Below are 27,013 nucleotides of genomic sequence, written 5' to 3'. Positions count from 1 at the left end.
TAGGCTCTTATGCCTAAGTTAGAGAGAGAGATAGCGAATATTACGAGAGGTAAAAAAAATCCTTTACCTTTGCAATGGTGAGGTGTTTTAACACTAATCGCATGTAAAATAGACAATTCTGCATGCACTCTTTTTACCTGCAATTCAAATGCATGCAGCGAGGTGTCGCATGTGGACATCTCCAGCACTAAACACACACCTGGCGCAAACATGTTACTACTCGAAATTGAAACTCTCTTTATTTGACACATGTTTTAACAAGCATTGTGTCCTCATCAATTCTCTTTGCTTGATATGTTATTTTTTTTGCTTGATATTTTCATTAGGCCGAATACTTAACCAAAGAGATATCTTTACAACAATAAAGTCTGTGCAGGTAGTTAACTTAGTGTTAATTTTATGTGTTTTCAAATTTACCCATATCTCTATTATCAACCAATACACAAATCCTACTCAACCAAAATTATTTTCCTCCAATTCTCATGTTCTTCCAATCAATAGTTTTTTAACTTCCCATACCATTTTCTAAAAGTTTCTATTCTTCTCCAATCAAACAACTTTTTCTCCCAAATTTTAATGCTGCTTCATATGGTACATAGTACATATTTCTATATAATATACTTTTGATTATATATTACGTAAAATAGTTATATTCACTTGCACTATTTATGTGATTCTTTCAATTAAAAATATTTTTTGACAAGTTGCACATGCATTGAGTGTGTCTTTGTAACTAGTGATTATTGGGTAAACAATTCTATGTTAAATTAAAGCTGTGTAGCGTAGTGTAAAATGAGAATGTGTAATAAAAGACCTCAAATCTTTATTTTTTTATTTGTATGAGTTAGACAGAAGATGAATTGCCTCAAGCGGCAGATGCCATGCTAAAAAATTTTATTAAGATATTGACATGTCATTGTTGCTAATTGTTCCTTTCAATTATAAGACTTTAATCCCTCCAATTTCTAGCTTTTTTTTTAGAATAAATTTTATATACACTGTCAATATATTTACTATCACTATTAGATTCATGAAACATGTGTAAAAATTAAATTTAAAATTTAAAATTTATATAGTTATCATTAATCTAAATGTAACAGTGTGTATAGAACATTAATTTTTTTTAATATATAATTTCATAAGCTCGTTTGCCTAACTGCCAACCGTTCGAGTATATATCCCTTCATCATCATCCGTTCTATCCCAGCAGCAAACAAATGGCGACTCTTCTTTCTTCCACTTCTTCACTTCACTCTTTTCCCAAATTATCTCCTTCCAATCCACACTTCACCCAACCTTGCAATTTGCTGACCGTTTTCTCTCCTAACAAACCTCTCCATTTCAAATTCAAATTGCAATTCAGTTCGCTGCGACCCATTGCCTCGTTAAACAATTCTTCTTCTTCATTGAATAACACAACGGAGCCCATGATTCCTCCTTATAACGTCTTAATTACTGGCTCTTCCAAAGGTTGGTTCTCGTTTTCCATCACCCTCTATCACTTTGTTTATGGCCCAGAAATTTGATTAGCCTGTCAATAATACAAAAGAATTTGTGGCCTTTTATTTTCTCAAGGTAAAGAGAACATTAATCGAATGAGAAATTCAGTGCCTCCTTTTCTATATGTCTATTGTCTTGATAATAGAAATGACATTCGGCTTTTAGTGTTCATTGATTGGTTGTTTGTGGTTCAAGACTTCTTGGATTATTTTCTGAATTATGTTTATAGCCTTTTAAATATGGCAAAAAGAAAAAAGCTTAATAGGAAGAACTTGCAGTCACTAATTGCCGATGAGGCAATGAAGTTGAACAAACTGAGTGAAGATGAATGTATGCTGCAGAATATATTGTAAAAAAAATCAGTTTGGTTTTTACTTGTATGTGTTTGATATTGTTTACTCTGAAATGGGAGAGGGTTGTTCGTAAAATGACAAAGTAGTTGTCCATTTTGGCTTTCATTTTTCTGCTACATAAGGTAATTGTTGATATGAAGTATAAGGAATGTAATTGACCCTTGTTGACAAGTTTCAATTGACATTCATTGCTAATGCTTAAGAATATGTTTGATGTGCTTTTATTTTGTGATTAAACCATAAATACATCAAGTTGATGAGATTGGAGTCCTATAAGCATCAATTTTGCAATTGTCTGCTATGAAAGTCCTAGTATCCCTGTGATAGCCGTAACATTTATGAAAAGGTTGATATATCTTCTGGTTGGTTAGCATTCTTTGGTCCTTTAGATGAAACAATTTGCTAATATCTGCTTTTTGTAAAGCAGAAGGAATGTAAAAGTAGCGGGATAAGTGGTGTACAAATTTTTTCTGCATACATTTTCCATGTTTTCTTATTCATTTTTAAATGTACTTTAAGCTTGATTTATCATTGTTAATGTTGGTAGCCTTGTATTCTCTGTATCCTCTATTGACTGTTGCCCCAGCTGGTTGTCTTTGGTTCCTAAATGTGATTCTTGAGAGTTTCTCTGAACTAAAATTGGTAATGGAATTTTAAGTAATAGAGATAATTTATTCATGTAATTGTCCTTGGTCAAGAAAACTGAATTATCATCGATAACGGAACCTGGCTGATAGAGTGATGATTTTCATGCTTGCTGTTAGATCTTACCCACTTTGCATGAGGATATGTTCGAACGGATGTTTTCGCTTAAATATTTGAACCATTTAGCTTTGATGATCATTGCTTTATCAACTTCCCCCTTGTCCTTCACAATGCAGGAATTGGTTATGCTCTAGCTAAAGAATTTTTGAAAGCAGGGGACAATGTTATTATTTGCTCTAGATCAGGTAAGGTTGTTAATCACTATTTGGTAATTCCATGCTGCCTACAAATTGTTTGGAAGTCTTACCATTCTACATTTGGTGACACCCATTGGAAGTATCAACTTTGATGGGGTTAAAGTTATTTTGATCAAAATTTCTGGTTTGACAGGACTTATAACTGTTTTTCTGTAGTATAACTTTATACTCGTGACAAAATTGCAACTTCTCGGCTTAGCAGTCATTGGTTACTTTGGCGACTTGGAGCTTCTTTAATTGCGGACAAATTATCTTGATTGGTGGATGATTTAAAAAGATTGCACATGATTTCAGCTTCTTGTTTCTAGAGCTGATCTGGTTGTGCTTCCTGTAGCTGATCATTCCTTGTACTTAAAAAATTTTTATTGACATTAAAAACTAATTTGAATTTATGAATTTTTCTTAAATCAGGTAGGATTTCTGGAGTTTTATATTGTGATGAAAAATGGGAATTAGTTAAGGAGATTGAATAATATGATGTGCATGGATTATTTGGCTTTACTCTGTTGATTCATTTAGGTGATAACGTTCTATCGCTCACGGGATGATAAAGCCGTTAGTAGTTAAAAGAGTTATATGGCATGGAAATCATTATTCGAGTATCTTTGTTGAATTTTTTACTAACTGTTGGAAGGCAATATTGTGGTAGTAACAAAGAGGTCAGTGGGTATGTTGATTTGTCTGCTATAGTTGCTTTTTCCTAGCCGGTTCTGAACATAGTCTACGATAAGATAACAAAACTTGGCGCATAAAAATAAATTTCTGATTAATGAGAAAGGGAAAATGACTGCACAAGAATGGTTATTTTGGATTCTTCTTCTCATATGTGAAATTGTTGATGCATCTGCCCACGAGAAATTATAAAGAAGAAGATTTAGTTTCAGGAGAAAATTATGAAGGAGAAGCATGAAAAAAACTTTATTTGGTTCTGCCTTCAAGGTTGGAGTTAGTTTCCACTGAATTAAATTGTAGATTTTTAATCATTGTTGTTTTCTTATGGTTGAGCTTCATTTAGTTTAGTAATTATAGTGATTGCCTAGAAAGGAACCTCTAGCTCCTGAGGCTTGAATTTACAGACACTGTGGTGCTTTATCTTCTTTTTGGTTGGTGCCAAACCAATACATGTCACACTGATTCTCTTCCCTTTCATGCATTTCAACTACCTCTCAGTCAACATTTAGTGGTCGGCGGCAGAAGGCTTAGAACTCTTGCTTCGAAAATTAAATTGCTTTTGGGAGCTCATTTCAGTTGTCAGCTGAGCTTATCTAACAAATGTCGAAATTGTATTTATGTTTTAGTTTCGCAAAGATAAGCTTGAGACAACTACTTCAGCTTTCCACGCTTGATATGGTGAAGTATCGAGCCTTTTCTGTAGTCATATCTAGAGATCCTTTAAAAAGATTCAAAATGACTGATTTATTGATCGTTGCATAAGTTACACAGCCACTGAGAGCCAAATGAAAACATTCATCTCTTTAGTTTGAAACATTGGCAACATTTGCCAGAAAGTTGAATAAATTCCCTCAAGAGAGAAGAGAAGCTGCAGTTTTCTGCCTAGGTGAATTATTCAGTGAAATGACCTGGAAAAGCAACTTAGGTCTTAGCGTTTTATTCAGTATCAACAACTTTCAGAGTTTAAGATTAGATTAGTTGGCGTGCAAACTATTTCATTTTCCAGCATTTCTTTACGGGTATAACAGATTCACTTTAATAAAGTGAATGAATTTTCATCAACTGTTGTCTTTGGTGAATGGAGAGGATCCCAAGATGAGATTCAACATGCAGGGGTTTGCAGCAGGAGCTTGTAGTGATTTAATTCCTTGAAAATTATTTGAGAATCCAAGATTCTTCTACTTATTCGTCTCCAGCTATTTCTCAGCTGATCATGTGGAATCTGCCATTCAGAGTTTGAAAATGGAATCAGGGAAGCAGCATGTGTGGGTACCTCCTTCTTATCTTTATGACATTTTGATTAAAAAGATTCTTGTTTCTGTGACGTTCTTTATACTGGATTTTTTACTCAAGAAGTAGCGTATATAATGTCCCGTCCTTGAATTTCTTCAATCTCAAGTCCTTTATGCCTACCCTCTTATTCTTTCAATTAAATAAAATTGTGTTCCACCGCCCTGGTTATTGAATAGAATTTTCAGAGATATATAGACACATGAAAACTCAGTTTACGAGTCTGTATTTACTACCTTAATAACTTCTTCTGATCCGTGTTTATGCATTAAATTCTTCATCCAGTTTTAGGTTTTGCTTGTGCATCTGTTAATTCCCAATTTCCCTGTGCAGGGTACCACCTGTGATGTTAGAGCAGCAAACGATGTGAAGAATTTAGTTGCTTTTGCTCAAGAAAAGCTTAAATACATTGACATATGGGTATGAATTCAGAACTTATTATCTTTGAAGAGTGATGCAGTAGGAGTTGTTATGTTTTCTATTTCTCTACTTTAGAATCTTAGCCTAATTTTGAAGCCTGTTGTCTATGTTAGATGGCGGATTCATTATGTCCATGCACTGTGATAGACAAATTGAAAGAAACTTTTAGAGTTTATTCTGCTAATTGCTGAACATTCCATGAAGTGTAGTGTCATCCTTACTGGCCTTATCTATCAAATCTTGGATTCCAACCATGATGTGACATGAAATATAAAGAACTCAGGACATGCATACTTAACGTTCATCTAAGCTGTTGCATTTGTCATAAATGCTTGACGATCTCCAACCTTTGCTTCTTCTTCTTTTTACTTTATTTTATCAGGGGGTGGGGATTAGTGAAAGAAAAACATCTGCCAGGAGGGAAAAATATATTAGCACAGTGGAGGTGGTTAATTTACTGACACTGCAGAGGTTGAATCCTGGTTGACAATTTTATTCAGTCACTAATAGACCAGATAAAAAATGACGTTGATCTCATGTATGCTACATTGATATGTTCTTCCAGGATGTTTGGGGCTGCTGAAGGAATTTGGCAGATTATATGCCCTTTAAACTTGTGGTTTCCACCCAAACGTGAGCTGATGCTGTCCGTTGCAAGATAGAAATCCTTGGAAAATAATAGAAGATAAGAAACTTAAATTAGGAAAAAGATTTAGGCCCTGTTTGATAACCCAATTCAGCACTTAAACTTAATAGATTCAGATCTTAACATATTTAGACCGTTTGATAACCAAAAATTGAACATTTGAATTAATTAAGTGGCACTGAATTTTCTAGACAAAACTTGTTCCCAAAATTAAGTGATAAGCTATTTACTTATCATTGAATGTGATATGCACTCAAACTTCAGATTTCAGACTTTAGTTTTATCAAACGCATCCTTAGTTTGAAGCTAATATGATTGTATATTTAGGTTTATCTTGCTGTATTCGATAGGTTGAGGGCTATGGCTATTCTTTTATTTGAGCACATGCTGAATATGTCACACTGGTATGGCGATAATAGTCATTTTTCCTGCTAGGACACTATGCAGGTTTAGGGTTTTTGCTGGCATGAAGTATTTAAGTATTCAAATCAAATGTGATTGTTGCCTCCTCCAAGCCTTTGAAATCCAATTTGGCCACCAATTTCTTTTGGCAGATTGCTCTTTTATTTATAGGCTTTGCTGAGCAATGAAGCTTGCTTAGTACATAAAAGTCCATAGGCTTTGTCTTGTATTTTCTTAAAGTATCAGCTGTAATAGATCTTCTATAGATTTCAATGAAATGCGGATTTTCAGAAATGTAACTTCCTCTCCCCTAATGTGAAGCTTAAGTTCTCCCTTCTTCTCTGGTCTACCTCTTTTGTGCTTCCTCCCTAATTTCTGCAGTCTTTCAGATCCTTAAATTCTTTCTTCTTCCTGTTGTTCTCTGATATCCAGGCATAAGATTCTCAAGTCTATTTTCTGCCCAAATTCCCACCAACTACTATTTTTGGTGCTGAAACCTGTAAAACCTGCATTACTTTCCTCAGGTGGTTTAATGATGACTAAGGATAAGCTTTTTTGGCATTTTGCGAAATCTGTAGAAGTAACTTTTTATTACATTTTGTGCAACTGCCAAGTTTTACATCTTATGGTGGAAGAGGCAGTACTTCTGGTCTAGCAGCCAACTGTTTTTTGCTGTAATGCCCTTTAATCATGAAAACTAAGACAAAGGGAGAGAAAATACTCTTCTACATATCTTTGGACTACACAATATACATATATATATACACAAGTGTAACCTAATTTGGATCCTAAAATCATGCTAATCTAAATCAATCTACTACCTAATTTATATATGATACTATAATCATATGATACCTAATTAATACATGATACTATAATCATATTTTTCCTAATATTTACAATATCAAATCTTTCCATAATATCATATCACATATCTTCAACACTCCCCCTCAAGCTGGAGCATAGATGTTGCTCATGCCCAGCTTGTTACAAAGATAATCAACTCGAACCCCATGTAGAGCCTTCGTAAAGAGATCTCCCAATTGTTCTCCAGTCCTTACAAATCCTGTAGAGATCAAGCCCTGCTGTATTTTCTCACGAACAAAATGACAATCTATTTCGATGTGTTTTGTTCGCTCATGAAATACGGGATTGGATGCAATATGAAGAGCTGCTTGGTTATCACACCACAATTTTGCAGGCATTGAGGTTTTGAGACCTACTTCAGTTAGAAGTTGATTTATCCACATGATTTCACATACTGATTGTGCCATAGCTCTATATTCTGACTCTGCACTCAATCGTGAGACAACATTCTGCTTCTTACTCTTCCATGAGACCAGGTTTCCTCCAACAAAGACACAAAATCCAGTCGTAGATCTTCGATCTGCCTTGGATCCTGCCCAATCAGCATCTGAAAAACACTCAATCCTAGTATGACCATGATTTTTATACAGAATACCACGTCCAGGAGCTCCTTTTAAATAACACAAAATTTGTTCTACAGCTGCCCAATGATTAATAGTAGGATTAGTCATATATTGACTAACAACACTAACTGAATACGCGATATCTGGACGAGTCACTGTAAGATAATTCAACTTTCCAACCAATCTTCTATACCTCCCAGGATCTTCTAACAATTCACCTTCTTTTGTGAGCTGCAAGTTAGGAATCATTGAGGTACTAGCTGGTTTAGCCCCCAATTTTCCCGTTTCAGATAGCAAGTCAAGAACATATTTTCTTTGGGACAGGAATATCCCCTTCCTACTCTTTGCTACCTCAATACCCAAAAAATACTTTAACAGCCCCAAATCCTTTGTCTGAAATTGACTATGAAGAAAAGTTTAAGAGATGAAATACCTGCAGCATCATTCCCAGTGATAACAATATCATCCACATATACTACCAACAAAACAATACCAGCTTCAGACTGTTTGTAGAAAACAGAATGATCAGATTTGCTTTTCTGCATCCCAAACCTTTCAACTGCTAGACTAAATTTTCCAAACCAAGCACGAGGACTTTGTTTCAGTCCATACAAGGACTTCCGAAGATGACAAACCTTCCCACACTCCCCCTGAGCAACAAACCTTGGTGGTTGCTCCATATAAACTTCCTCTTGGAGGTCTCCATGAAGAAAGGCATTCTTGATATCTAGTTGATGCAAAGGCCAATTATGAGTGGCTGCCATAGAAATGAATAACCTGACAGATGTTAACTTAGCAACAGGGGAAAAACTATCAGAATAATCCTCTCCATAGATTTGGACATAGCCTTTGGCAACAAGACGAGCTTTTAACCGAGCAACCGACCCATCAGGATTAAATTTAACTGCAAAAATCCACTTACTCCCAATGGCCTTCTTCCCTGCAGGTAAATTTACTAAGTTCCAAGTATCATTACCATCTAGAGCATTCATCTCCTCTATCATAGCATTGCGCCATCCGGGATGGGATAGGGCTTCATGAACAGTTTTAGGAAGGGAGATAGAATCAATAGATGTAATAAAGGAACAAGAAGAGGTGGGTAAATGATTATAAGATACACACGAAGACACAGGATAAGTGCATTGACGCTTACCTTTGCGAAGAGCAATAGGAAGATCATCATTTGAGACAGGATCTAGTAACGAAGGAACCGGTTCAGGGCATGCATCAGGAGACTTTTGTCGTCGAGAATATACCTGAGTAATTGGAGGTTTAGCAGGGGAAGAACTTGAGGATGTGACAGTATAGATTAACAAATCATCATCCTCCTCTTGACATGAATGAGATGAGGATGGGGTAAAAGGTGTATTTTCAAGAAAAGTAACATCAACTGACACAATGTACCTACCGAGACTAGGACAATAACATCTATATCCTTTTTGGACACGGGAATAACCAAGAAAAATACATTTCAATGATTTGGGGTCTAATTTAGTGACTTGGGGACGAGAGTCGCGAACAAAACATGTACACCCAAAGATTTTAGGTTCGATGGGAAACAAGGGTCTATTTGGAAAAAGAGTGTTATAAGGAGTCCCACCATTCAGAACAGATGAAGGCAGACGGTTAATTAGAAAGCAAGCTGTGGACACTGCATCAGCCCAAAAATGTTTAGGAACATGCATTTGAAATGATAAGGCTCTTGCAGTTTCGAGCAAATGTCTATTCTTTCGTTCTGCGACCCCATTTTAGGATGGTGTATCCACACAAGAGGTTTGATGAATAATGCCATTTTGCACCATATAAGATTGAAAAGGTGCGAATAAATATTCTTTGGCATTGTCACTTCGCAATATTTGTACAGAACGCTTAAATTGGGTCTTAACCTCAGCACAAAAAGCACAAAAATGAGAAAACAACTCTGACCGATTTTTCATCAAATATAACCAAGTCATACGAGAATGGTCATCGACAAAAGTAACAAAATACTTGAATCCAGTTTTAGAAATGACTGGACTAGGTTCCCAGACATCTGAATGAACTAATGCAAAAGGAGCATCCGCCCGTTTATTGACTCTAGGACTCAGATTAACACGATGATGTTTAGCAAACTGACAAGACTCACAATCTAATAAAGACAAACTCTGAAATTGTGGACAAAGTATCTTTAACAACGGGAGAGAAGGATGACCCAACCTACAATGTGCTTCAAATGGAGTTACAATTCCAGAACAAGCTATGGACTTTGGTATCTGTGTGTCAAGAATGTAAAGACCTCCAGATTCATGCCCTTTACCAATAATCTGCTTCGTCGTAAGATCCTGAAACAAGCAATAGTCAGGAAAAAATTGGGCAGAACAATTGAGGGCACGAGTAAGTTTACTCACAGAAATTAGATTAAAAGACAACTCAGGCAAACTTAAGACAGATGACAATGAGATTAATGGAGTGGGGTTAACTGAGCCTGATCCAAGAACACGAGATTTTGACCCATCAGCTAAGGTAATTGTAGGTGCAGATGTGTGTGGCTGAAAGGTAGAAAATAAACTAGAATTACCTGTCATATGATCTGTGGCACCAGAATCAATTACCCATTTGGAGGATGAGGACACAAGGCATGTGTTTGGTTTACCTGACTCAGCGATGGCAGTTACGGGAGTAGATGAAGACTTTAATGATTCTTGATACTGAGAAAATTTAGCAAATTCATCTGCAGAGATCGTAACAGACTTTTCATGGTTAATAGCATCATTGGTAGAAGCAATATGTGCGGATTGAGTTCTCTGGTTCCTGTACTGCAATTTCTTACAATCACGCTTCATATGACCCGGCTTATGACAATAGTAACACACAACCACTTCTGCATTCTGTCCCCGAGTGTCAATTCCTTTACCACCACCTTTGTATTGCTGTTTTTCAAGACCAACAAGAGCACTGCTGGACTGAACAGACTGGGTATTCTCTGTGCGAAGCACCCTACTAAACACATCTTGCAAGGATGAGATCTCAGGATTGGAAAGAATCTGAGATTTAGCAGCTTCAAATTCAGGTGAAAGACCAGCCAAAAAACTCATAATTGCCATCTGTTCCCGTTGAGTTTGCTGAACTTTCACATCAAAACTAAACGGTAATAACAGATTAAGCTCCTCATAAGTTTTCTTAAAATCCATAAAATAAGTCATGATGGACTTATCTTGTTTCTCTGCACGATAAAAGGCTTGACACACCTCATATATGCGAGAAATATTCCCTTTACCAGAATACAAAAATTCTAAATACTCCATTAACTCCTTAACAAATTCACAGTGATTAATTAAGCTAATTACCTCACTGTCAATAGAATTCCGTATTTGCAGGAACAATCTAGCATCTTCCCTTAGCCATGTTTGTCTTGAACCATCTTTTGGAGGATCATCAGTCAGATGATTGTCTTTATCAATGCTTCGCAGATAAAGACGAACCGTTTTGCTCCAATCAAGATAGTTAGAATTATTGAGTTTGTGGTCCGTGATCTTGGACATCACAGGAACCACATCAGACGTAACGACAGATTTCGTTTCTGCCATGGGTTTAGAATTAACAGAAACAAACAAAAGAGGATAGATCTGAACTCTTTAAAACAAGAGTGAAGAATAGAACATAGATATGTCCTATACAGAACCAGATGAACCGAATGATGACTAATGAATTTTCTGGCAGCGGACAGAGACCCTAACCTTGATGGTAGGGCTCTGATACCATGAAAACTAAGACAAAGGGAGAGAAAATACTCTTCTACATATCTTTGGACTACACAATATACATATATATATACACAAGTGTAACCTAATTTGGATCCTAAAATCATGCTAATCTAAATCAATCTACTACCTAATTAATATATGATACTATAATCATATGATACCTAATTAATACATGATACTATAATCATATCTTTCCTAATATTTACAATATCAAATCTTTCCATAATATCAGATCACATATCTTCAACAAATCAAAATGAAGTTGAATAAAAAATTTTTGGTGTAAGCGAGTTCTGGAGAACTCTAAACTTTTAAATAGCATGATGGAAAGGCAGCTCTTTATTTCATTTGAATTGGAGCTTAGAATGGATCTCTGCTTTAATCAATGTTTTTGATACACGCATGGTTTACTCTTCTAGCCCTCAACTCTTATTTGCATTAACTTATGTTTTTCAAGCCATTGCATATTGATATTCCTCCTTGCCTCTTTCTTGCTCCGTTTCGAGAGTGATGCAGATCAATAATGCTGGATCTAATGCATACAGTTATAAACCTCTAGCAGAAGCTTCTGATGAAGATTTAATGTGAGCTTTTCTCTATGCTTGATTTCCTTTTACCTTTTCTTTATTGGGACTTTTACCTGTTCTTGAACTAAGTTGTCTTTCCAGGGAGGTTGTCTCAACAAATACTCTGGGTTTGATGATATGTTGTCGAGAGGTAAGTGTATTTTCTGGGTTCTTAAAGGCAATTTGGTTGGCTGGACTTTGCTAAGAAATGTTTTTCAGGCCATAAAGATGATGTTAAATCAGTCTCGAGGAGGTCATGTGTTTAACATTGATGGAGCTGGTTCAGATGGAAGACCGACCCCCAGGTACTTCATTTATACATTTAGACCTGCAATCTGTATTTAATACGATTTTCTTTGGATGTTTTGTGTTATGGGCTTTTTATCTGTTCAGAGAATAAATGCTTAAGACAATCTTCTCCATCGAGCTAAATGATTGATTTGATTCTCCCTCTTGTAAAATTCCTTATCATTATTATAAGTATTGATTCCAAAAGTGGGGGGAAAAAAGGTAATTAGTCCAGATTTCTTCAGTACTATGCTTCTGACAGGTGTCAGGTCACGGAGTACTTGCATGCAATTAGTTTCTGGTGTAGCACCAAGCTACTGTTATGCCAATCGATTTATTGGAACTCTGTTACTTGCTTTTTACCCACAAGCTGTCAGATGCATATGACTATCACTAACTAGGGCAGGCTGGTCATGGTACGAATAGGGCTAGTGGAGAGACACAACTTGCTATCTGGTGATCTGCAACTTCTCTAGCTAGGAGTTGAAAGTTGAAGAAATTTTTATGCGGGTCCAAGGCTAAAGGTCACCGAGAATACAGAAATTTTTTGACATGGATATGAATGCTGGGCTTTGTGAACTACTACTGTACCACACTGCAGCTTTGAGCCTATAAGTCAGCTTAGGGGAGTCCTACGACTTTGGGGTTTCATGGAGTCGTAGGGGAGATCTAAAGGATTCTAATGCTGTAAAGAATTGCAATTTGCAGGTGTAGGGAGAAACTTAATGGCCAAAGGTGTTCTCGTCACTACTAGTCTGAAGGAGACCTTGAGGGGATGACTTTGGAATTTAGTGACCACATTCCTTTGGAGATCTTAAGGACTGATTTACCATCTGAGGTTCAGTCATTGTGTAGTATGGGGTATGGAAGCCTCATTGGCTTGTGCTGGAGTTCTTAAAGATATGGTAGCTTTTATTGTAGCAACTGCTATGTCTGGCAGGCTATGATACTTGTAAACTTGTGGCGTGCAAGAACTTCCACAAAGAACTTCATTAACGAGTATTTTCTCCTTGCAATTAGGCTCTTATGGCATCTTAAACCCAAGCAAAAAAAGCCTTCTCTTGGCATCTGAGTCTGACGTGGACCCTTTGTGCTTGGCAAGCTGTAGAGTTTACTTAAATGAGTTAACAAAATTGTTAGCTACAAGACATCGTTGTTGCCATGATAATGCCTCTAGCCGTCCAATGAATGCCCAACACTCGTAATTATTGGATATTGCTTAACCATCCCTGTTATATCCATTGAAGCTCATCCATTGAGCGAAGGTTAGCAGAATGTAAGCTCAAACTGCAAGAAAAGCTTTACTTGAGTTGCACTAGTACTTTCAAAGATTACCCTACCTCAATGAAGCAGTTCGATGCGAGGTATTAAGTCCGAACTCAACTAAGAAAGCATGGCTAACAAAATGTGTAAATTACATTATTCTGTTGCATAAGCCTGTTTCGCAACACCATAGCATACTTTTATTAGGAATGATTCTTTGTGTAGTGTATTTTTTTTTGACGATCTAAACCACCATGTTTGATACCAGCTGCTGTGGAATAACTTAAATAAGTCTTCAGTTTGATGCAGTGTAGTGAAATAGTGTTGCTGAACTGGCACTTTCAGCCAACTGGACTGAACGCCTGTCATCTGTAACCATGAACTGGACTGGAGGCTTATCATCTGTAACCGTTTCAGTCCTTAATAATGATACTTGCATGTTTCAATACTAAAGCTTTGCATGTTCCATTTGGATGCAAAGTAACCACCTCTTCTTTCATTTTCAACCAAGACAGGACATAGCTTTACTAGCAGAAATGAGTATTGAATGAGCATCTAGTGAGACAAGAAGATAATGATAGGACGTGAATAGATGACGACAAGATAGAAATTTAGAGATGGGAGGAAAAGAACCTCTTACCTTTTCAGCAAGCAATGGGAAATTGAGATCTGATGGAGATAGGACAACTGGAGGTGATGGTAAAGAGGAAATTGATGGATTGATAATGGGATTGCTATTGGGAAATACAGGTCACTGCTCTTTAGCGTTGATTTGTAAACTTCAAGGTCAGGATGAGATGAACGACTAGATGGACTAGGTGAAGGAGATATCTTGGCAAGTAGGATTTGCAGTTCCTATTCTTTTGACTGCAGCAATAGTGCTATAAGCCAATGTGGCATTATGTAGGGGATTATAATGTTGAACATGAAAGCAAACCTAGCAGTACCTACTCTAGGACCAGTAGCTCCATAATCAATAACTGATGGCTTAGTTGTAAGGGATTTTGAAAGAAAAGCAATGGAATTACCTCTCTAAGCAAATAAAGTGCTTGGAACAGATGCCCACAGAACTATGGAGGATCAAATAGATCCTTACAGTAGCCATCTGTTATTTTTTATAAACAACCATGAGAATTTTTACTGACAACCTAATAGATTCCAGCACTGTGAATTCTGGACATTCATAGGTAAGAAAGTTTGAACTTCATCAATTCCATAACTAATAGTCAATCCTGCACAATCTTGGGAAATTGATCATAACTTGGGATAGGTATATCAAAATTGAGCACCATCAGTTGTGTTTGAAACCAGATTCATAGACCTTTCCAATGCTATAAAATTCAGGCTCTAATTCGTTTCCTTTTGATGCAAGACAATCTGGGAAGTTGACTGCGTACCAACTTTGCACGGCAGTTTTGGAACTTTGCTGATTGTGATGTAATTTAGAGTAGCTTATGGATCGAATCATACAACATCTCCTGAAGATATTTAGTAATTTGAGTCTAGTTTCTAATAACACTAATTTTGTAGTCCTTTGATGTATATAGCTTGAATTATGTCCGTTTAATTAAGCACTACTGGTGCTGGAAATTGTAAGTAGGTATTGCTTTTGAGTTGGTTACTTGATTTGATAGGTTATAATCCTAACTAGGGCTGCAATAGAATTGAGACGAGAGTACCTAAGCTTGAGTTGAACTAAAATACTTGAGCTTGAGCTTAAGTATTTTACCTTACTCGAGATCGAGCTTGATCAAATTTGGCTTAATCAAGCTCAAATGAGCCCAATCAAGCTTCAAGTGATATAAATGAATATTTTATATAATTTTAAACAAAAAATAAAATAGATGTCCACACTAATAAATATAAAAATGTAATATTGTGTGTGTATATTATGTATGTATGTACGTATGTATGTATGTATTTGAAGCTTGACTTATTTGTTCACCTGTTCGTAACTACCTATCGGGGCTTTGAGGAAATAGTTAATGGATTAATTTGATTGTTTAAGGGAGGATTAAGGAAAGTTTGAGCAATATATACATGAACTTGGACTGTCCTGGTTATCAGGCAAGTGGCTTTTTTGTATCTCCATGTTTTTGTAATAGATGTCCAAAGTATTCATCAGCTGGTTGGTGTTGAAAATGTACCTTATTCATACACTATATTCAATATTTTGGAGTTTCCATTGTAGAATTATGGAAACATAAGAGAGCCACTTACGCAATAACTAGGACAATCGAGATTCATGTATATGAACAAAAACCATCAAATTGAGTAAACAACTCAAAAAGCAGGGCTGCCTAGCCTACTTATGGTTTTTAGCACAGGTAGTGCTTGGTTAAATGGACATAATTGAGGTTATACATGTTGAATGGCTACAAAATATATGGTGTTAGAAACTAGACTCCAATTACTAAATAACTTTAGGAGGCATCATTCATGGTTCAATTCATAAGCTGCTCCAAATTACATTACAAGTCAATACAGTTCTAGTACTCTACTATGCAGAGTTGGTATTTCAGTCCAATTCCCATATTTCATGGCATTAATAGGAAACGAATTAGGGCCTAAGTTTTTCACCTTTTGAAAGATTTATGAATCCAGTTTCAAATGCAATTGACAAGACTCAATTTCAACATTGCTATAGCAAGTTATGATCAATTTCCCAAGACTCTACAGAGCTGGCTGTTGGTTACGGGATTAATGAAATTCAAACTTTTTTTTATTAAAGACTAGGGGGGAATGCGCAGGTATTTGACACGTGTGGTTAAAGAGGAATTTTTAGGTGCCTATGGTTAGCAAGTAAATGAAGATAAAAATAAGATAACAGCGCATATTAAGTAAAATTAAGGAAATATAGCTTTTGCTAAAACTATTATGAAATGCTGAGTGTAAAGGCTGAAAAAATAACGCACTCCCGGAAGCCAAAAGGAGAAAACCAAAGAATGTGAAGGAGGAAGAATTGAAAGAGCCATAACTGATGCTCAGACAATAACTTAATAGTATACCCACATTATTGGCCGTTTAATTAGGATGTAAATAGTGTTTTATTGTTGGTAGAGAAGCTATTTTAAACGGTTGAGCTTCAGACATAGGAAAGCAGGTGTTGATATAATTATGAGTGTTTCAAACAATTGAAATGGAGTTATACTGCAATTACTGGGGTTATCAGCAACGTGGCTCTATTTTAATTACATAATAATCCCATTTCAATAATTGCACAAAAACACATGCTTATATGAATTGGGCCAAATGCATAAATGATTGCCAAATAAGCCCACATTCCACAAATATCCAGATGTGTCTATAAATACAAACTTTAAATGTACAAACATGGGGGTTTTAATGTAAAAACATCCAAACACATGCTGCAATCAGTTGTATCAAAAACTTGAAAAAAAGCAACACATTTTTTAAATTCCCAAAATGCCCCTGCCCATGCAGTTGAAATTCAACTCTCTCTTTGACCAAAACTCAATCTTATCTGGTATAAGGAAATATCCAAAATTTATTTGATGCGCCTTCTCTAATCCGAAGTTACAAGTTCAACAGCAAACTATACATGACAAATCATTCAATTAAACTGATTTATAGATATTCAATTTCAGTTTCCCCAACCATGTTCATTAAGACCCTCAAGAATCTGCTCTTATTCTTTAAGATTTAGCTAAAAAATTTTAAATTAATGGAGTAGTTACGTCAGGTTGATTGATATCAGTGGCTAATAGTTCTTGTATTATTCCCTGTGAATTCCTCCTGTAAATCCTCTGTTTTTCTAGTTATGCTTTGAGACATGAATATAGAAGGTTCAAGAATAAACAAGCGGTGCTATCAGATATATATTGAATTTTTTTAATTTTGCCCCTCCAATTATTCCTATACTTTTAACCAATGCCATAGCTCATAGGTAATTCCAATTTTTCCATGAAACTATAGGTACTTTTGGGGTTTGGGTAATAGATCCTACCCTCCTTACAAAAGTTGTCCTTGAAACTTGACATACCTGTTTCTTGAAAAAAGTGAGGGTATTATTTCCCACCTAATCCAATCCCCAAGTTGCTTGGCGAGGTGTAAGATCCTAAAATATTGAAGCCATTATCAATTGGCAACAACCAACTAATAGGGCTGAAGTCTGAAGTTTCTTAGAAGTGGTTGGAAGTTACATAAAATTTGTGGAAAGATTCTTAGCTATTGTTATTCCTTTAACTCATTTGACCCAAATACGAACCAGATTTGAATGAACTCCAGTGTGAGAGGAGTTTCCAAATTTGTTTCCCGTTTTTAGCATTGCTACGAGAGGATGGAGGCTTCACCATTTATAGTGATGTATCTAACAAAGGGCTAGGTTGGGTCTTTATGTAAAATGGAAAAGCGATTGCCATGGCGTCCGCTGTGAAGATCTGGTAACATTACCTATATGGGGAATGATGTAAAGTTTTTACAGATCACAGAACCCTCCACATGCAGGTGGGGAACTACTGGCTGCCCTAATTAATGCCTCTTAAAGAGAATTCAGTGCTTTAATCAAAACAAGGAATTAAGTGGTGGAAGGGTTACAATAAGATTTGCAAATTGATGATGATGGTCGCTTAAGGGTGCATGGTCGATTATGTATACCCAGTGATCAAGCGGTTAATGTTAAGCTGTTTTATGCTGTATCTAGAATTACTTGTCCTAAAAGTGTTGCTCTGTCAGTGATAGACCTGGTGGTTTACTTATGTTCCCAGATTTGCTGCATATGGGGCAACAAAGCGTAGTGTTGTACATTTAACAAAATCCCTACAGGTAAGTTGTCGACTTCATCAAATTTATATCACAGCATTTTGAATAGAAGTTATTTTAGTTATTACTCAAGTTTTTGCAAGAATTTGAGCTACCATAAATATTCCATACTTTTGATTTTGCATTTTACCATTGTTATGTCCATTTCTATTGTCACGCCCCATTTTTAATGAAAAATAAGATTACGAGGGTTTATAAAAATGAATTTTGATTTATTTTGAGTAAAAATGAGTTTTTTGATTAAAAAAAAATGGGCTTAAATGACACTTAAAAAATGCGACAATTTTGACCCAAAATAATAGTTTAAAAAGGGTTTTTAACAAAAAATAGGAGTCGCCACTTGGTATTGAGTTAAGATGTACCAAGTCACCCAAAATGAATTTAAATAAATAAAAAATAAAGAAAATTCTTTTTAAACGACTCCAAGTTTTCGAAAATTAAGAGAAATGGGCTCGGGAATCACGGTTGAAGAAAGGGAAGGCAATGATGAAATCCAAAGCATCCTTTCAACCTAACTAAGGCTAGTTGTGTGATTTAGTAAAAAATTTTCTTATTTTAATCTAAAAATTTATCACATTTGGATGTTACTATATGAATGCAAACCTAGACCTAATAGTTATCGGAAGGGTCGAGATGTCTCTTCAAAATTTAATTAGCGCAAATCGCATTAATTGCGACACCCAAAAGTGACTCTTTGAAGAGGTTACGAATATGTAACAATGAGACTTTGAAAAAATAGAAAAATTATAATATACAAATATACGTGACCTAAGGGAATGTATCATAATGGGTGCGGGGAACTAACACTCGTGACTTCAATTTTTCCTTTAATAGAGGGAATACGAGCGTGTTAAGGTTAGAAAATCATACTCGTCCATATCCCATATTCGAGGGGTATTTCCTATCTAGTCAAGCAAAACTGCACTAACCTATTTCTAATTTTCTTAAATGGAATGCAAATCTAAATATTATGTTTCACATATATGGATAAGGGATATACATATAGAGGAAATATCATACAAAATGGTAAGGATTCTAAAAAGTATAAAAATGCATGAAATGTAGTGATTTTGTCACACAAACATGATCTAGCGCGTGAACGGTCTCTAAGGGGTCTAACATTGAACTAACCCATGTTTATATGTTCTCACTAGCGTTGGACTAGCAAGAAAACGGGAAAAAGGACCACCACTAGCGTTGGACTAGTGTAGTGATGTCATTCATTTATTATAACTAAACAAATCATATAAAACATAATAAAAACAAGTAAACACATAATATCACATAAAACACATAGCACATAAGCATGATATCTAGATGCAAAGGCCCTAAGAAAGCGAGTAAATACGTAAACACACAAGCATGCAAGCACACACAAGCAAATAAAAACAAATAGAGACCTAACTATTACATTTGGGGGCCCTAACTACAATCTAAAAGGGGGAAAGAATAAAATGAAATAAAATAATAACTTAACCATTATAATTTGGCATTTAATCGTCTTACAAATAATTAAAAATTAAAATAAATATACAAAATTAAAACAAATAAAATGAATAAATAAACAAAACAAAATAAAATAAAAAACATTCAAAAAAACATGCAATTACACACATAAATTCACATAGGATCAAGTAAAATCAACATAAAGGAGTAGAGTGTACCTCCCTTGAATTGGTGACCTAATGACATGAACTTTCTCTTATTTACTCTCCAAAACAAAGAAAATGGTCAAGCCACCAATTTATTTAACAAACAAATCATAAAGAAATTGAAATAAACATGAAACTTATCAATTGAAGCATTGAAATGGAATACAATGAATAATTAAAAATAAAAGTAACTTCTATTTGAAAAATCCAACAAACAAGGACTTAATTGCAAACATTGAGAAAATTTAGGGGTCGAATTATCATTATTACAAAATTCTAGGGGTCAAAATTAAGAAAAATAAAATTAAGGGCTCAAAATAAAGCCCACCAAATCCAACACTAAAATCCATAAAAATAAATCAAAACTCACTTGCTAAAACTAAACCACAAAAAGAATCACCTAAATCTTTAATTCTTTGCTAAAACCCAAATCAAAATTATAAATCTATCAAAATTAGTAAACCTTAAATTTCATCCTAAAACTCACACATAATCTGTCCAAAAATCATATTAAAGCATGCCAAAGAAAATTAACATTTTAAAGGGACAAGATTGATTGATTTTTTCAATTTTTTGGGCCATAGCAGAATTACTTAGAAAATTAGGGGTTAAAGTGAAATTTTGGAAATTTTGCATGCAAGCTTCTAAGAAGCTTTTGTCTTCATTGCTGGTTTCTGGGTTTCTGCAATTTTCTTCTGGGTTTGTTGACGAAAGATTTCTGGATTTTAGGTGCAATCTTCTCTTTGCAAAACATAATTAAAGTCTCAACCAAGCATCAAACTTTGATCTTAAGCAACAACATCACAGGAATTCAACATCCACACGCAAAAATCTTCTGCAACCTTTGTGGGTTTCATTATCAAATTTACAGACCATGCAAACCAGTCTCCAAACTAACGAAAATCATGCAACTTATGCCTTTTATTGCTAAAATCCAACATCAAAAATTACACAAACCACCCAAAAAGGAAGGAACAGTAATCAAAATCAGAAAACCGACTTGCCCGTGGCTTCATACCATTTTCTGAGTTTGCTTGTTCAACCCACGAAAAACCAGCCATGAACATCAAGCAAAAAACTCATGGATTCATCAGATAACCCCATAGAAAACCCTAAACCCATTTTCTTAATAAGACTCGTCCTATGGACTCCTACTGAATCAGATCTTATCAACCAAACAACATGGCAAAGTCATAGAACCAGCAAAAGCTCAAACCAACAGCAAACATTCAAAAATTCACATCCGATGGCTTTATCTTTCATAAAAACATGTTAAACCCACAAAAACAAGGGTCATTTTTACCTGAGAATGCTAGCACGGTTGAATGAACATGAGATCTGCCCAGAAATGTGTGCTGATTCCAAGAATGAAGCCAAGGGCTTTCGTTGCAGAAAATTGCAGCAGTGATGAAGTCGTCACTTTGAGCCGCGATTTGAGAAGGTTGGAGACGTTTTCTTTGGATGATTTCTAAACAAGAATTGTTCATGGGTATCCAGAGACGGTGCAGAAAAGAAAAACTCGCTCAAACAACCAGAAATCGAGTCGGAAATTGATCTGTAAGGAAGCTGATTGATCAGCCTGGTACCCGAAATTTTCCAGCAGAAATTTTTCTTCCCTCGCTGATTTCCTTCTCACTTTTCTTTCTTTTGCCTTTCGTTTTCCTTTCTAATCTTCCCCAGGTTTCCCCTTTTTCCTTTCTTTTTCTCTTTCTCTCTTCCTTCCTCCCTTTCTCCCTTCTCTTCTCCCCTTTTTCTTGCTTTCCCCGAAACCTCTCTTTTTCTTTTGTTTCCTTTCTGCTCAAAGCTTTCTTTCTTTCCCTCTTGGTTCCCAGATTTTTCCAGTTTCAGTCACCTCCTTTTCTTTCTCTTGCCTTGCCCCAAACCCTCCTTTCTTCCTTTCCTTCTTGCTTTTTCCACTTCCAGTTTCTCTCCTTTCTCTCTTGCTTGTCCACGATTCCCTCTTGTTCTTTTGGCTTCCCCTACAGCCGTCACCTTCTCAATCTCTCCTCTTTGTTTTCCCAGATTTTCCTAAGCTCTCTTGGTTTCTTTTTCCTCCTTTTTCCTTCACTCTTTTTTTTTTCCTCCAACCAGCCCCGAAGCTCTTCCCTCGGTTCTTTCTCTTTGTCCTCTTTTCTTTTTTCCTTTCCTTCACTACCCGTAGCCTTCCTTGCTTGTTTTTTCCTAATTTCCAGATTTTTCCTATTCTAACAAGTGTCTTTGCCACCTAGCTCCTAAGTGTTGTGGTGTCAAAAAACTAGAGACACTTGTCTATTGCCTACGTCGTACATTTAACCCTCTTGCATGTGTTCCACCCATTTTTTGTTTTTGTTTTTATCTTGTTTTTCTGAACAAATTTAGGTAAACAAAAATGCTAAATTCTTAATTGAAATTACCTTGCAAATTCATTTTATTTGGAAGAAATTGAACTTAAAAAGATTGAAAACAAATTTTTGTGAGACTTTTCTTTTTCAGAAATTTAATGCAAAAATATTTTAAAAAGAAAAATGATGAACCTTATTCAACAAAAATAGCTAACTATTATTTTGCAAACTTTAATTAACAAAAAATAAAAATTAAATTAAATTAAATTAAAAATTAAAATGGAATTGAAATTTGGTGTCTACAGCTATTTTTTCAGTATTCTCACCTATTACTGCTGAGAAGAGCTAGGGTTAGTTGTTCCTATGCTGTTACGTTATTGATGACTTAGTATTCTAAGCAAAATATATTTCTTTTTGTGGTGTGGAGCTGTCTTACACAAGGAAAGGAATTATTACTCTTACTTGAAATATAGGAGTACAAAATGAAAGTCAATGCGATTGTTCATTGATTCTTTCATTTGTATGCTTAATCATTAATGATCACTATGATGAACTATGATTATATTCAAACAGGCTATATTCTTTCTTGTCGCTGCAACTGCATTTGATTTGAAATCCATTCCCTGATTGTTGATGACATAGCTAGAGTCTCAAAAGTATGGTTGCTGGGTTTTTCCTCCTCCTCATTGTGCTTCTTTATTGGGCTGGCAATCATGGTTTTTTAGATTAATTTGAAACCTCTAGAAGTACAATAAAAGGTGAGAAGCAGTAGTAAAACCAAGACTTTTCTTCAGAAGAAATTAATTTTGTTACAATTTGCTCAAATGGTATCTGCAGATACCTTTTTATTTTGGCTGAGATAAGAATTGTGTGCTTGTTTTTACTTCGTCAATAGAGAAGTGATACAGAGTATTGAATGAAAACCAAACAAAGAATTGGGAACAACTAATATTCAAATTGTAAAAGTAAAAGAAGAAATCAAGTAGACAGAGCGGTGTTGGAGAGATACAGCTTCCAACAAGTAAATCTTAGTTTGCCGTATCTGGTTTTGTTGCTAAAGGGTAGAGACCTCTCCAGAATAAAGCTCAAGAGCAACTTCCATCATCTTCTTGTCTACTATTGATTTCAAACGTCCGGCATTAAGTTTCTCAAACCTAAAACAGCAAAATTTTCTTTTTCTTCCATCTCCTCAATGAGTTCACATTTCAATTTATCATTCAACTAAACAGCTTCTTTTAAAGACTGATCATCATGAAGAGTGCTGTTAAAATCTTCCATTTGAGAAATTGTTGCATTCGTTTATCAAGCTCAGATAGCAGTGCTTGCAACTCCTTCCTGCTACTCCAAATTTGTTTAGCAGAACAGAATGTTCTTCTTTCTCAAAGAATGTCTTCCTTGAAAGTCTCATGGATTTTAAAAGAAAGCTGTTGAAAGTGTCAAGAATTTCAAAAGAACTCAGCTGTGCTTTCTTGATGTCAGCTTTTATAGCATTCGCTTCTTCTAACTGCAATGACAAAATCAACAATTCAAAATCTCTTGCAGACATTTCCATCATGGAATTGTTTTCCTGAGATCTCAATAATTCCTCTTGTTCCTTGAGCAACCTTCCTTGATCTTGAAAAGATGCCAATGCATTCTGGTTACTGAGATCAACTCCTACATTATTAGTGAAAGTTCTGATCCCATATTGTTAGACCTTTGCAACATTAACTCTTCTTGAAACTGTAGATCCATTATCTTTTGCTCAAGAGTAGTTAGCTTGACACTGAGTTCCCAGTTTCCTCAGCTTTCCTGGATATGCTCTCAGTACTATTTTTTATGTCAGCTGTTAGGAGAATATTAGTATTCTTGTAGATAATATATTAGTAAGGGTATTCTTGTAAATAGTCGGTTAGGTTTGTACTCCTATAAATACTAGTTGGTCACTCATAATACAGGGACTAGATGTTTTCCTCCCAAGATACCTGTTGACATGGTATCAGAGCAAAAGTCCTAGGGTTAGGGTTAAACATCTAGCAAAAGTTTTGGTCATCGCGACTGTTCACGCGATACTGTTCATCGCGACTATTCACTGTTCATCGCATACTGTTCATGCAACACTGTTCACTGTTCACGGCACTGTTCACGCGGCGCTGTTCATCTCGAGTTTTGACCTTTTCTTTGGTTTGACGTGCCATTCGCCATGGTTGAAAGGTTTGTTAATGTGGTTACCAATGACCACATTGAATCGAGTTTTTCAGCACATGGGTCCCAGAAGACTGTTACTATATCTGAGGAAGATTATGTTAAATTCCTACAGTATCAAGCTACAAATCACGCATCTCTTCCCTCTGCTTCTTTAGCACAAAAGGGTAATGACTCATGGATTATTGACTCCGGGGCTACTGATCATATGTCAGGTACCTCTAAAATTTTTTCTAATTTTCAAGAATCTACTCCCTTTCCTCGTGTTACTTTAGCTGATGGATCTACCACTAAAGTTAAAGGACTAGGCACTGTAGAAATTAATCAATCACTTCCGCTGTCTTCTGTTCTTTACGTACCCAATTTGCCCTTTAATCTAATGTCTGTTAGTAAACTCACTGAATTTCTACAGTGTACAGTTACTTTCTCTCCTGATTCTGTTGTCATTCAGGATTTGAAGACAAAGAGGACGATTGGTGGAGGGCATGAGCATAATGGTCTTTACTTTCTCAACTTCAATGGTCCGATAGCATGTCCTGCTACTGTTTCTCCTCTTGAAATTCACTGTTGTTTAGGTCATCCATCTTTACAAAATTTGAAAAAGTTGGTTCCTACTTTGAGTCAATTATCTTCGTTAGAATGTGAGTCTTGTCAGTTGGGAAAGCATCATCGTGTTTCTTTTGCTCCTAGAGTCAATAAACGGGTTTCTGAACCGTTTTTGTTAGTTCATTCTGATGTTTGGGGTCCTAGTCGAGTCACTTCAAAGTAAGGTTTTAAATATTTTGTAATCTTTGTTGATGATTTTTCAAGAGTTACCTGGCTTTATTTAATGAAAGATCGTTCAGAACTATATTCCATTTTTTGTGCATTTGTTGCAGAAATAAAGAATCAATTTGGTGTGCCGGTACGTATAATGCGAAAGAATATTTTTCCACTCCTTTTAATACCTTTATGAGTAAGTCTGGTATTATTCATCAGTCCTCTTGTCCTCACACTCCACAACAGAATGGAGTTGCTGAAAGAAAAATTGGACATTTAATCGAAATTGCTCGAACACTGTTGTTGCACATGAATGTGCCCAAACAATTTTGGAGTGATGCAGTTCTAACTGCATGTTATTTAATTAATCGCATGTCATCTAATATTCTTGGAGGTCAATTACCTCACTCCATTCTTTTTCCTCATGAACCTGTGTTTAAATTACCTCCTCGTATTTTTGGATGTGTGTGCTTTGTTCATCAGCTTACTCCCGAGGTGGATAAATTAGATTCTCGTGCTATTAAGTGTATTTTCTTAGGATACGCACGAGCGCAAAAAGGGTATAGATGTTACAGTCCAGTTTTAAATCGATTTTTTACTTGTACTGATGTTACTTTCTTTGAATCTACTCCATATTTTATCAAACACAGTATGCCTTGTGAGTTAGACCAGTGTCCCTCTTTTTCTTCTCCTGTTTTACCAGTCCCTTCCCCTTTATTACCTGAGTTATCTAGTCCACCAGATTCCATAGCTCGATTATCTCGTCCTCATCTTCAAGTTTACTCTCGTCGTTCCATGGTTGAGAAAGTTCCTGATATGCCACGCACTTCACCAATTAACTCTCAATCTTCAAATTCAGGTATGACGCCCTCCTCTGAGTTAGATCTTCCTATTGCTTTACGCAAAGGTAAGAGACATTGTACTTCCCATCCTATTTCTAATTTTGTGTCTTATTCTCGTCTCTCTATGTCATATTCTTCTTTTGTTGCTTCCCTTGATTCTATCTCCATTCCTAAGTCTATTACCTATGCTCTTAATCATCCTGGTTGGAGATTAGCTATGCAAGAAGAGATGTCTGCTTTGGAACAAAATAGTACTTGGGATCTTGTCCCTCGTCCTTCAGGTAAGCCTGTTGTTGGTTGTAAATGGGTGTACACTATAAAGGTGCAGCCTAATGGTTCTATTGATAGATTGAAGGCTCGTCTGGTAGCTCGAGAATTTACTCAGGTGTATGGAGTAGACTACTTAGAAACATTTTCTCCTGTTGCAAAGATTACCTCGGTTCGCCTTCTTATCTCTTTGGCAGCAACTTACAATTGGCCATTGCATCAGTTGGATGTGAAAAATGCATTTCTGCATGGAGATTTGGAAGAAGAGGTATATATGGAACAACCTCCTGGATTTGTTGTTCAGGGGGAGAATTCGCAGTTGGTTTGTCGTTTGAAAAAATCCTTATATGGATTGAAACAGTCTCCAAGGGCTTGGTTTGGCCGGTTTAGTAGTGTGGTCATGGAGTTCGGTCTGACGAGATGTGGAGTAGATCACTCTGTATTTTATGGGCATTCTAATGCTGGTAAAATTTTATTAGTTGTTTATGTGGATGATATTGTGATTACAGGTGATGATGTTGTGGGGATCCAGAAACTTAAATCCAATCTGCAGGCAAACTTTCAGACAAAGGATTTAGGTCATTTACAGTATTTTCTGGGTATTGAGGTAGCTCGGTCTAAATATGGGATTTATTTATGTCAAAGGAAATATGTACTCGATATGTTGAGTG

At 35.9% G+C, this 27,013-nt stretch overlaps 1 protein-coding gene across 3 annotated transcripts in view; it reads left to right on the top strand.

The window, feature by feature from the left end:
- Nucleotides 1–1,181: 1,181 nt before the first annotated feature.
- The window catches only part of LOC113763173 (chlorophyll(ide) b reductase NOL, chloroplastic), a 28,919-nt gene continuing 3,087 nt past the window's right edge, over nt 1,182–27,013 (top strand). The window contains exons 1-8 of one of the 3 annotated variants that reach the window (XM_027306910.1): nt 1,182–1,470; nt 2,735–2,803; nt 4,721–4,752; nt 5,111–5,197; nt 11,935–12,002; nt 12,087–12,135; nt 12,204–12,289; nt 18,263–18,320. In XM_027306910.1, coding sequence (XP_027162711.1) covers nt 1,218–1,470; nt 2,735–2,803; nt 4,721–4,752; nt 5,111–5,197; nt 11,935–12,002; nt 12,087–12,135; nt 12,204–12,289; nt 18,263–18,320 — 702 coding nt within the window. In that variant the 5' untranslated portion in view covers nt 1,182–1,217. Of the gene's footprint in view, nt 1,471–2,734; nt 2,804–4,694; nt 4,757–5,110; nt 5,198–11,934; nt 12,003–12,086; nt 12,136–12,203; nt 12,290–18,262; nt 18,321–27,013 lie in introns of all 3 variants that reach the window. The other 2 variants (XM_027306909.1, XM_027306911.1) reach the window with 2 other exon arrangements.

The sequence above is a fragment of the Coffea eugenioides genome, chromosome 2 (genome assembly GCF_003713205.1).
Source record: "Coffea eugenioides isolate CCC68of chromosome 2, Ceug_1.0, whole genome shotgun sequence".
Taxonomy (NCBI): Eukaryota; Viridiplantae; Streptophyta; class Magnoliopsida; order Gentianales; family Rubiaceae; genus Coffea; species Coffea eugenioides.
The sequence above is the reverse complement of the archived record's forward strand: the minus strand, read 5'-3'. Positions and strand labels throughout refer to the sequence as shown.